A 12586-nucleotide genomic window follows, 5' to 3' on the forward strand; every position below is an offset into this window, starting at 1 on the left:
ATGGTTTTACACAAACTAAAATATATTTTAGTTTCCAAGTTTAGACCTATAAAGTGATTTTATTTAACATGACAACATCAAAAAAGAAATTACATACACAAACCTTGTGTGTTACATGATTATTTGTTTACTTATTTTGGAATAGGTAATATTAAAACATTGCTCAGAAAGTGTAACATGAGGGATTGTTATATAGAGAGCTAAAAACTATATGAATATGTATTTAAATAATTATTAAAAATAATTCTCACAATCATTTTCTGGTTTGTGATTGTTCTCTCTTTCTCACTCTCTCTATGAATATTAGTTTCAGTTTTAATGAATATTATTTTTATGATATATTTTTCCTCTCTCAATTTCACATCAAATTTTATCGGAATGACTATATTGTATAATATTAATAGAATATTTTTATATGAAGAATATAGAATTTAGTTTAAATACAAAATATAATTTAAATTAAAACTAAACATAAATATAAAAAAACTAATTTATCTCACTCTTTGAATTTTATTTTCGGTTATAATGAATTTTGTAGTATAATTTATATATATATATATATATATATATATATATATATATATATATAAATATAAAAAAATAAATTAAAAACAAATATAAACTCTCTCTCTCTCTCTCTCTCTCTCGCTCTCTGCTGGCGCATGCGCACTCGTGTCCTCATCTCTCATCTGCACCGCTGCTGTGCTGCTGCTGCTTCGCTGGATCGGAGGATTTAAACTTCCGGCACTGTCATGGCGGCATGCTGCTGTTTCTGATACCGACCAGACCGAATACCGAGCCGCCCCTCGTTCGGCCCTCAGCGCGGCGCGGATCGAGGAGCGCAGGGGTCGCGGACCGCGGAAAAGGCGTCCTCTCCTCCTCCACTTCATCATCATCATCTTCATCATCATCAGTGGCGGAGGTGCAGGCGTGAGCGGCCATGGCGGCGCAGAAGCCCGTGGAGTGGGTCCAGGCCGTCATCACCCGATTCGACGAGCAGGTCAGAGCTCACCTAAACTTCTCTGAACGCTTCGTCTGCACGGATGCGCAGTTACGCAGCTGCCGCCGCAGCGCATCCGTGCAGCAGCTCATTCTGATGCTGTCATGTTTATGTCCCATAACAACATTAAAGGCACGGGACGGGACTAACCTAGTAGGACATGTTGCTCAGCATCCTTTACTAAACCTGGAACCACATTCTTGTAAACCCTAAACAACCACTACTAATCTAAAATCAAAGGGTAAGGGTTCATCTTGGAAATCATTCCTTTCAACCAATCACTGACCACTGATTTTAGGGTTAGAGTCGAGTGTCTGTCAACCAATTATTATTAAAAAAAAAAAATCAGAGAGCTGTGATTGGAAGAACATTCTTATTGACCAATCACTGCCCTTGGACTATGTGCCCAACCCCCACAACCAACCAAAATTTGACCACCATAATATATCTTTTGCATTTTATTGTACTCGGCCTCTAAGGTCACGTTTAATTGACAACGATGTACTAAAAACAGAAAAGGTTTTCCTTTGTATTGTTCGCGTACAGACAACAACGTTGTTAAAATGACAACGGATCCATGAAAACGATTAAAAATGCTGTATTATGCTGTTAGGCCAGTAGTTGGCTATGTCACTTTGTAGTGAAACACTATGCGACTGCTTTCGAAATCGCGTACTTCCCTTCTGTATAGTTGGCGAAAAACAGCATGTGACAAAGAAGTATGTCCGAATTCACAGTACTCATAAAAGAGTAGGTAAAAAGTACCTGGATGACCCAATACTTCCGGCGAGATTCTGATCCCATGAGGCCACGGGAGAGGATTTATGAATGGCAGTGAAGCGACTTAACTGACGCTGGTAGGTCACATGGTAATGACAACATGGCGAATGTAGTGCACCTGGATTACATTCATACTTCACACACTCATACTATATAGAACATACCTTTTTAGCGGTCGTGAAGTAATAAGTACCTACTCGAAAGTATGTGATTTCAGACGCAGCAATAACAATAACGGTATCGTTTTCAAAAACTTGCACTTTGAAACCCGTTTTCAAAAGTTTGCATTTTTAGGCTCGCAAAACGCAGTTGTCGTGTAAATGAACGGCCGAAAAAAACGCATAAAAACGTTTCTGTTTTTAATTGAAAATGGTGCCGTGTAAACAGCTCCTAGGTGGTAAGAAGAATAACAATAAAATATGTATTAATGTCGGCATGAAACTGAAGTTGAGATAGCATTTTCTTTCCTATTCTGACGTATATCTGAATGTAAATGCTTCTCAAACAAGAAAAAATGTGGACGGGACTTGATTTTGTCCTTTGGAAATTGATTTGATCATTGGATGGTTGTGGTTTGCTATTGGTCGATCTCATGTGAGTGACATGTTGTCCCGCCCTTTTGGTTTCATGGTGACTTTATTCTAATAGAGGAAGAAAATAAGAAGGGTAAAAAGGAGACTGTACACATGATTATGAAAAATATTAAGTCATTTTGTCAAACATTTGATGGCTTTCTTATTAATAGTCACTGAGATTGTACCTAAATACATATTAAATTCTTGCTTAAAGAGAACAATTCTTACCTAACATTTTGGACAAAGCTTCACAAAAAGAGCAGGAGGTACATTTTGATTTAGATATTCAGACAGTTTCTTGGGATCCCAACTGCTTTGTACTGCTGTGCCAGTTTAATTGAAGAAAGATGCATTGTTTATTAATTATTAGTTGATTTTTTTTAGTTGTTTATTTTATAATATTATTATTTTATTATATATTTCTATCATTGTAGAAGGCTAGACTATATATTATTTATCTTTGAACATTTGGTAGATTTTTAGTCTAGATATTGTTCAATTTTAAACATACTCTTGTCCAAACATCTGATAAACATCTTAAAAACAGTGTATTCACATGCATACTAAATAATAAATGTCACAAAAACATGTGAATAAGGTTAATTCATAAGTCAGGGACCATTTTAATGCTGAAGAAACACTACAAAATTCCCGATAAAAATGCCTGTATGAAACAGATGTCTTGTTGACATACATGGGCTATAGAGGATAAAATTATGGTTTGACACAAATGTTGCTCCAGGAACATGTCCAGTTTTGTTGCACCAGGAACATGTCATAACATCATGTGAGATGAAGGTTAGCGTTCATACTTCCACTTAATATTTTTTGTGTCCCACAAGAGAACCAACCTCATAGCTGACCCTTGATTGATCCACAAAGCTTCACTTTCTTATTTAAGAGCTGCATCATCGGTTGAAAATCTCTTCAGAGTTATTAGGTTACTTCAGATGGTTTCAGTGAGGTATGTTGTGTGGTGTTCAGCATGACATATAGAGTAGTATCTTACGCAATGATGCCTCTCCCTCTTTAGTGTGGATCCTACTGGTTTAAACCTGCAATTGTACATCTGAAACAGTTTATAAGTTAGAAATATAACCCATTGTTTACCACAGACAAGTGAAAGCCTGTGAATGCTTAAACTAGTGTTTTCTTTTCATCTTATTTGAGTAGTTTGGCCTCTGTGTACAATGTTTTAACTGCAGAAACGTGTTAAATATCCAGAAGTTTTTGACTAAAATTCGACCCGACATCAAATAAACATTTACAGACTTAACAGACCGCCATCTTTGACACAGAATGATGTTGTTTCATTATTTACTCACCCTCATGTCGTTCCAAACCCGTATGGCTTGCCTTACATTCTTCTATGGATCACAGAAGCTGAGTTTCTGACAGGATATTCTTCAAAAATTGTGGGTAAATGTTGACAGAATTTACATTTTTGGGGTGAACAGTCTCTTTAAGAGCAGAAGTCTGTGAGTGTCAGGAGAAATATGATGTTTATGAGCAGGTTAAACTGGCAACACATGAAGAATATTTCAGTTTAGAAGGTGCTGCCCCTCAGTGGTTGCTAAAGGTACTGCAACAACAAACTTTTGAAAACGGTCTTTCCACATTGAGTCTTTAGCCAAATTAGCCTTATTACTGTTGGTGCTAAGTACCGGATTTGGTGGCGTACGGTATATACACACTGATCAGTGTCTTTGAGGGTCTCAGAGGGCGTCCAGCTAACAGGTGGAGACAGAGGGGCCATGTTGAAGGGGTCAAGGGTGGCTTGTTGGCTGTGTTGGGATCATTGCAGTTTGATTGAAGTTTAGCAGAGATTAGGGGTGTTTCGTGATGCTAAGATTGGCCTAAACTCTGGATAATCCCAAAATGGGATTCCGTGCCACTGACTGCCTTAAGCAATTTTCCGACTTGCTCTTTGAGATGTTTGCTACTGTTTACTTTGATGTAGTGCAGCAAGCATGATTTCATATTGATTAAAGAAATAGTTCACCTTCTAAATGATTTTTACATAATTTGCTCTCTCTCATGTGAATGTTTGAAGAATATCCTGGCTACTCTTTTACATACACTGGAGGTCACAAGTTTTGAATAATTATGTTTTAAAGGAAGTCTCTTCTGTTCACCAAGGTTGCATTTATTTGATCAAAAATGCAGATATACTGAAATGTACAGAAATTCAAATAATATTGTGAAATATTGCTGCTATTTAAAACAACCATTTTCTATTTTAATATATTTTTAAAATGTAATTTATTCTTGTGATGGCAAAGCTGACTTTTCAGCATCATTACTCCAGTCTTCAGTGTCACATGATCCTTCAGAAATCATTCTAATATGCTGATTTGGAATTATTATTGTCTTATCATTATGTTGAAAACAGTTTTTGCTGCTTAATCTTTTTGTGGAAACTTTTCAGGATTCTTTGAATAGAAAGTTCAAAAGAACAGCATTTATTTGAAATATAAATCTTTTGTAAGATTATTAGTGTCTTTACTTTTACTTGAATCAATTTAAGGCATCCTTGTAAATAAAAGTATTAATTTCTGTTTTGCCTTCACAGGAATAAATTACATTTTTAATATTATTATTATTATTATTATTTTTTAATATTTTTAATATTAATTAATAATTAATAATATTAATTCTATATTCTATTCTATAATTCTATAATATAATAATAATAATTCTAAGTATTACTGATTTTACTGTATCTTAATTATTCCAAAATGTTGACCACCAGTGTATAATGAAAATAAATGGTGACTGGACTGTCAAGCTCCAAAGTGACGAAAGAGGACAATTAAAAACATCATAAAGTGGTTCATATGACACGTGTAGTATATTAGAAATCTTCTGAAGCCATTAAAAGAATTTTTGTGTGTGTGATTAAAAGACCATAAATTATAGTCACTATTCACTCTGATATCTCTCATTCAGTATGTGGAGCTTCTGAACACAATTCCGAATACATATGTTTGTTCCTAAACACAGCCTAACTGTGCATATTTGTTTGTTTTTAGCTTCCTGTGAAAGTCGGCCTGCAGAACACACACACAAAAATCAGCACAGAACACAATAAGGAATGTCTGATCAACATCTCCAGGTACAAATTCTCCCTGGTCATCAGTGGACTCACCAACATACTGAAGAACGTCAACAACATGGTGAGTACATAGACACAATAAACATTTATAAACAGACTTGATGTCTATTTGTAATATTTTATAATGCGTACACTACCGTTTGGTGTCAGTAAGGTTGAATGTTTTGAAAGTCTCTTGTGCTTACTGAGGCTGCATTTATTTAATCAAACATACAGTAAAACAGTAATATTGTGAAATATTATTACAAGTTAAAAGAACTGTTGTCTGTTTTGAGATATTTTGTTAAAGCTGAATATTCTGATCCAGTCTTCAGTGTTACATGATCCTTCAGAAATCATTGTTCTTAAGAAACATTTCATATTATCAATTTTGAAAACAGTTGTGCTGCTTAATATTTACTCAGAAATCTTTTGTAACATTATAAATGTTAATGTTAAAATATATGTTCTAGGGGTGTGACGAGAAAGTTAACTCACGAGAACGAAATGAGACAAGATTTTTACATAGTGTTTTTAAAGGTGCCATAGAACGTCTTTTTAAAAGATGTAATATGAGTCTCTGGTGTCCCCTGAATGTGTCTGTGAAGTTTCAGCTCAAAATACCACATAGATTTTTTTATTATTAATTTTTTTAACTGCCTATTTTGGGACATCATTAAATATGAGCCGATTTAGGCTGCGGCCCCTTTAAATCTTGCGCTCCCTGTCCACAGAGCTCGCGCTTGCCTTTAACAGCATAAACAAAGTTCACACAGCTAATATAACCCTCAAAATGGATCTTTACAAAGTGTTCGTCATGCAGCATGTCTAATCGCATAAGTATGGTATTTATTTGGATGTTTACATTTGATTCTGAATGAGTTTGATAGTGCTCCGTGGCTAAAGCTAACATTACACACTATTGGAGAGATTTATAAAGAATGAAGTTGTGTTTATGAATTATACAGATTGCAAGTGTTTAAAAAATGAAAATAACGACAGTTTTGTCCCAGTGAATACAGTAAGAAACGATGGTAACTTTAACCACATTTAACAGTACATTAGCAACATGCTAACGAAACATTTATAAAGACAATTTACAAATATCACTAAAAATATCATGATATCATGGATCATTTCAGTTATTATCGCTCCATCTGCCATTTTTCGCTGTTGTCCTTGCTTGCTTACCTAGTCTGATGATTCAGCTGTGCACATCCAGACGTTAATACTGGCTGCCCTTGTCTAATGCTTGAACATGGGCTGGCATATGCAAATATTGGGGGTGTACATATTAAAGGTGCCCTAGATTATGTTTTTAAAAGATGTAATATAAGTCTAAGGTGTCCCCTGAATGTGTCTGTGAAGTTTCAGCTCAAAATACCCCATAGATTTTTTTTTATTAATTTTTTTAACTGCCTATTTTCGGGGCATCATTATAAACGCGCCGATTTATGCTGTGGCCCCTTTAAATCTCCGCCCACAGAGCTCGCGCTTGCCTTAAACAGTGCCTTAAAGTTTACACAGCTAATATAACCCTCAAAATGGATCTTTACAAAGTGTTCGTCATGCATGCGACATGCATGCGTCGGATTATGTGAGTATTGTATACTGTTATATTGTTTACATTCATTATGAATGAGTTTGAGGCTATGCTGCGTGGCTAAAGCTAACATTACACACTGTTGGAGAGATTTATAAAGAATGAAGTTGTGTTTATGCATTATACAGACTGCAAGTGTTTAAAAATGAAAATAGCGACGACTCTCTTGTCTCCGTGAATACAGTAATAACCGATGGTAACTTTAACCACATTTAACAGTACATTAGCAACATGCTTAACGAAACATTTAGAAAGACAATTTACAAATATCACTAAAAATATCATGATATCATGGATCATGTCAGTTATTATTGCTCCATCTGCCATTTTCGCTGTTGTTGTTGCTTGCTTACCTAGTCTGATGATTCAGACGTTGATCCAGACGTTTTGCCCTTGTCTAATGCCTTTCATAATGATAATGTTGGGACCGTGGGCTGGCATATGCAAATATTGGGGGCGTACACCCCGACTGTTACGTAACAGACGGTGTTATGTTGAGATTCGCCTGTTTTCCGGAGGTCTTTTAAACAAATGAGATTTATATAAGAAGGAGGAAACAATGGAGTTTGAGACTCACTGTATGTCATTTCCATGTACTGAACTCTTGTTATTTAACTATGGCAAGATAAATTCAATTTTTCATTCGAGGGCACCTTTAATGATCCCGACTGTTACGTAACATACGTGGTGTTATGTTGAGATTGGCCTGTTTTTCGGAGGTCTTTTAAACAAATGAGATTTATATAAGAAGGAGGAAACAACAGTGTTTGAGACTCACTGTATGTCATTTCCATGTACCGAACTCTTGTTATTCAACTATGCCGAGGTAAATTCAATTTTTGATTCTAGGGCACCTTTAAGAAATCCTCAATGACGAAATACATGACTAGAAAAAGTCTGCAGGTGCATTTGATATGTTTTAACTAGTCATCTTGTAATGAATATAATTTCAGTTCTACTTTGTGAGTATGAATTATCATATGCAGTATAAGACAATAATACTCAAGCTATGTAAAAGGTTTTGCCATAAACTCAATTGACCGGCTTCTCTCCTGTATGATTTCATACGAGTCTCTTCAGACCTTAGAACTGTACATGATTTATAAGCTTCTACAAGTTTTTACCTCCCAACTCAACTCCTTCCCACAAATTGATCATAGAAATAAAAACAGCATAAGCCTAAAATGAAAATGAATGACACAGTTTTTTCTTAGTCTTATTAAGTGCAAACAGTAAGTGCAACCATAAGTCCTCTCTCAATATTCAAAGTGCAAATAGAGACCAAATTTTTCTTCAAGCATGATACAGAGCTAAGAGATGTTTACAACAATACAGTTATCTTTTACACTGGGAGATATTTGCATGCATCAGGGAGCCGCTTTCAAAATGCGGGGTATTGAAATCGCGCTTGAATGTGTGCCCGCGTTTTACTTTCGCTTTCGTCATACTCTGTGAATAGGGAGCGACGGTGCTGAGCGCGCATTCTACAAGATAAGACATTTATCAGACGCTTAGGCTCTGTTGTGCAACGAATCCTCCGCCATGGTCTTGTCAGTCATCTCGTCACTTACTCTCGTCACGTGATCAGTGAACTCTGTTTCCTATTGCACTACGTCTGACTCTGCAGCTTGCGTTGGATGAGCTGGATGGGATTGAAGCAACTGTTATCCAACTGAATTGAATGGCATGAGATCATGGCACGAGATCTCGTCACACCCCTGATATGTTCCTTTAATTTCAGATTTTTTTTTTGTTACTTTAGTTGTTTTTTTATATTATCGATCCTATATATCAATGTTATTTCCACATTTTGTAGATATTTATGTTAGCTATTGAAAAAAATATTGAGTGGTTACTAGGCCAGAGATTCTGAGAGCATTTGTTAGATGATTATTCTGTGAAGTGGAGTTCTATGACAGAGAATGTTGGTCTCTCTCTCTTGCTTAATTTGTCATCTCTCTCTTACAGCGAATATTTGGGGATACTGCGGAGAAGAACCTTTACCTGTCCCAACTGATCATCATGGACACACTAGAGAAATGCCTGGCAGGGGTGAGAGACCTTTCATTGTGTCTCATCTCCATGAGCTCTCACCATTGTGCCATTTATTGCTTTTTCAACATCATTTTGAGGTTCTGAGAGGCACATCTAGATGTTGATAAATCCCAAAAATGAGTTTTATAATCTCTCTTTCTCTATCAGCAACCAAAGGACAGCATGCGTCTAGACGAGACGATGCTCGTGAAGCAGTTATTACCCGAGATCTGTCATTTCATCCACACGTTCCGTGAGGGAAACCAGCACGCGGCCGAGCTGAGGAACTCAGCCTGTGGGGTTCTGTTCTCTCTGAGCTGCAGTAATTTCAGCGCTGTCTTCAGCCGCATCTCCACCAGGTACGTACTGTGGAGCCACTTGTGACTGGGTGAAGGAATGAATGTATCCGTAGTGGATTTGATCTCTCTGATTTCACTTGCTCTGTTCTCTGCAGGTTGCAGGAGCTGACCGTCTGCTCTGAGGATAACATAGATGTGCATGACATCGAACTTATCCAGTACATCAACGTGGACTGCTGTAAACTCAAACGCCTACTGCAAGGTTTGATAGACTCAAACTCAAGCTTTAATACTATAAAATAGAGCCAACAGGAAAAAATAGTGCTTTTTTTCCCTTTTTATGTGTCAAAGAGTTAAAGTGTAAATCTTTTCTCCTTGCAGAAACTGTGTTTAAATTTAAAGCCCTGAAGAAGGCAGCCCAGTTGAGTGTCATTTACAATTTAGAGAAGGTAGGTGGAATTATTATTACTATTATTATTATTTTATTATCATTAAAGGCACAATATGTTGCTTTCCATCGACTGTGGAACTAAAGACGACAATTATTAAGCAAGTCACAGTTCTCATGCAATATGGGGAGGAAGAAAGATCTTTCTGAAGATGAAAAGCATGAAATGGTGCAATGTTGTGCAAAAGGCATGAAAGCAACTAAAATTGTGTGAAAACTGAATGGAGATTATCAAATTATCATAAGATTTGTGAGTGATTTAGAGCACAGCAGAACTCGGTCAGATAAAGGCTTATTAATGAAAGTTCCTGTCAAAAAAATTAATTGTATTAAAAGGGCAGCTATAAAAAAAGCCAGCGTTAAGCAGCAAACAGGTATTTGAAGCTCCTGGTGTCTCTGGAGTCTTGAGAGCCTCACCATGCAGGCTGGCTGTTGTGCGTAAAGATGCATTTTAGACACCACTAACCAAACCTCACAAAGAAAAACATTTACAGTGGGTTTAGAAATACATTTTCAAACAGTTTTATTGCTGTGGTGTTTTTTTGCAGCATGGGATAGTGCATAGTGCATTGTATTTCAGAAGGCACTATCCTCCTTTTTATACCATAGCTGAAAATGGCCAGTTATGAACTTCACATATCTTGCAAAAGTCATTTTAATACCCTCCATCTCACTTCCCAGTATTCCAGCCCAAATCATCACCGGTCAGCTCCTTGCTGACGTCGCAGTCTTGTTGGAACGTGGTGGCCATTCACCAACCATCCAGAAATCCATCCATTTAGACCATCCATTGTTGTAAGGCATTAGTCAGTGAATAAAACTATTAAAAAAATGAGTCTTCATGTATTTCTACACCCACTGTTAATGTTTCTCTTTGTGAGGTTTGGTTAGTGGTGTCTAAAATGCATCTTTACGCACAACTGCCAGCCTGCATGGAGAGCTTCTCGAGACTCCAGAGGCACCAGGAGCTTGAAATACCTGTTTGCTGCTCAACACTGACTTTTTTATAGCTGCCCTTTTAATACAATTAATTTTTTTGACAGGAACTTTCCTTAATAATCCTTTATCTGACCGAGTTCTGCTGTGCTCTAAATCACTCACAAATCTTATGATAATTTGATAATCTCCATTCAGTTTCACACAATATTAGTTGTTTTCATGCCTTTTGCACAACATTGCACCATTTCATGCTTTTCATCTTCAGAAAGATCTTTCTTTCTCTCCATATTGCATGAGAACTGTGACTTGCTTAATAATGTGGAACAACCTCTAAGTAGGGTTTCCATAGACCTGGCAAATTATTTTGTCTGAGATTGATACCAGTTATCTAAAAAGACATGGATAAATAAACAAACACACATTTTCTTAGAAAAACTAAAATCTGAATGTTTATTGTACTGAAATCTTACTGATTTGTCTCTTGCATAATAATTTGGAACGCAGTGTAATGATTATTTTAAATTGTATTTTTTTTTATTATTATTATATATTAAAGAATTGCTTTTTATTGCCTTAATAACAATATAAATATTAAAACTATATAAAGAGCATTATTATAATTCATGGATTATTATTAATATTATATTATTATAGTCCAAACTGCTACTCCCAACTGCACTGTCACCTGACATGACGCATTTCTCACATTTATAGATTTAAAGGTGCAGAAAGCGGTTTCTGAGAAACGCTGTTGAAAGTGGATCAGACCGAGCAGAAAAACACTTGTAGCCAATCAGCATTAGGGGCGTATCCACTCATGATGAGAGGAGTGAGATTGAGCGAGAGAGATTTGAAGAAAGACTGTAGAAAGAGAGATTGCTGAGAGAAGGGTTACAAAAAGTCAGAGGAATATCACTGGAAAAAGAAGGGTTATGATCAGGCAAGAGCTTTAGGACCTGTGTTAATATAAGAAAAGCTCTCTCTGGCTTTATTTTTAGCAAAGCATTATTTTGCTTCGTTTCAGCTATGATAAAGAGAAGAGACGACCACTCTTGCTTTGCGTGTTTGTGCATTTTAGGGGAGGAGAAATGAAGGGAGAGGTGTTTGTTTGGATTTATTTCAAATATTGTTTCTCAGAAACCACTTACTGCACCTTTAAATGTTTTTAAGATACTTTTATATTCTGTGGTTTTTATAATTTGATGGTGTTTTGTATGACATTCACCCTGCAGCCAAATAGTGTTGTCCTGTCTCAGTGCATCTGCAGTGTGTGTTAAAAAAAAATCGATTGGATTTGTAGGCTTTCTGGAATTGGGTGGAGAACTATCCTGATGAATTCACCAGGCTGTACCAGAGGCCTCAGGCGGACATGGCTGGTGCGTCCAATGAAAACCTCACTTTAAGTGTACCATATCAGTATGCTTTGGAGACGATACATGAATTTGATGTGTGTGTGTCTTTTAGACTGTGCTGAGAAGCTGTTTGATCTGGTGGATAGTTTTGCCGAAAGTACGAAAAGGAAGGCAGCCGTTTGGCCTCTGCAGATCATCCTCCTCATCCTCTGTCCTGACATCACGCAAGACATGTCCAGAGACACGTCAGATGACTCTAAAGACAACAAGGCAAGCATAAACAAACATGTACTTGTGAAGATCACCTCTTGATTTTTATTGTACTTAAATTATAATACCCACTGACAGACAGATTAAATAGGCAACTACATTTTATTATTTTGTAAAATAAATAAATAAAGTAAATATTGTGTAAAGCAAATTTTGTCACCTTTAAATTATTTTGGTTATGTATTTATTTAT

The 12586-nt window shown here is 36.3% G+C and overlaps 1 protein-coding gene across 4 annotated transcripts in view; it reads left to right on the forward strand.

Moving 5' to 3' along the window:
* The first annotated feature begins 668 nt into the window (after positions 1-668).
* The window catches only part of nf1b (neurofibromin 1b), a 69433-nt gene continuing 57515 nt past the window's right edge, over positions 669-12586 (forward strand). For all 4 annotated transcript variants that reach the window (XM_048180880.1, XM_048180881.1, XM_048180882.1 and 1 more), the window contains exons 1-8: positions 669-1000; positions 5388-5531; positions 9021-9104; positions 9255-9445; positions 9541-9647; positions 9767-9834; positions 12073-12148; positions 12237-12394. In XM_048180880.1, the coding sequence (XP_048036837.1) occupies positions 941-1000; positions 5388-5531; positions 9021-9104; positions 9255-9445; positions 9541-9647; positions 9767-9834; positions 12073-12148; positions 12237-12394 (888 nt within the window). In that variant the 5' untranslated portion in view covers positions 669-940. The remainder of the gene's footprint in view (positions 1001-5387; positions 5532-9020; positions 9105-9254; positions 9446-9540; positions 9648-9766; positions 9835-12072; positions 12149-12236; positions 12395-12586) is intronic.

The sequence above is a fragment of the Megalobrama amblycephala genome, linkage group LG2, assembly GCF_018812025.1.
Source record: "Megalobrama amblycephala isolate DHTTF-2021 linkage group LG2, ASM1881202v1, whole genome shotgun sequence".
Lineage (NCBI taxonomy): Eukaryota > Metazoa > Chordata > Actinopteri > Cypriniformes > Xenocyprididae > Megalobrama > Megalobrama amblycephala.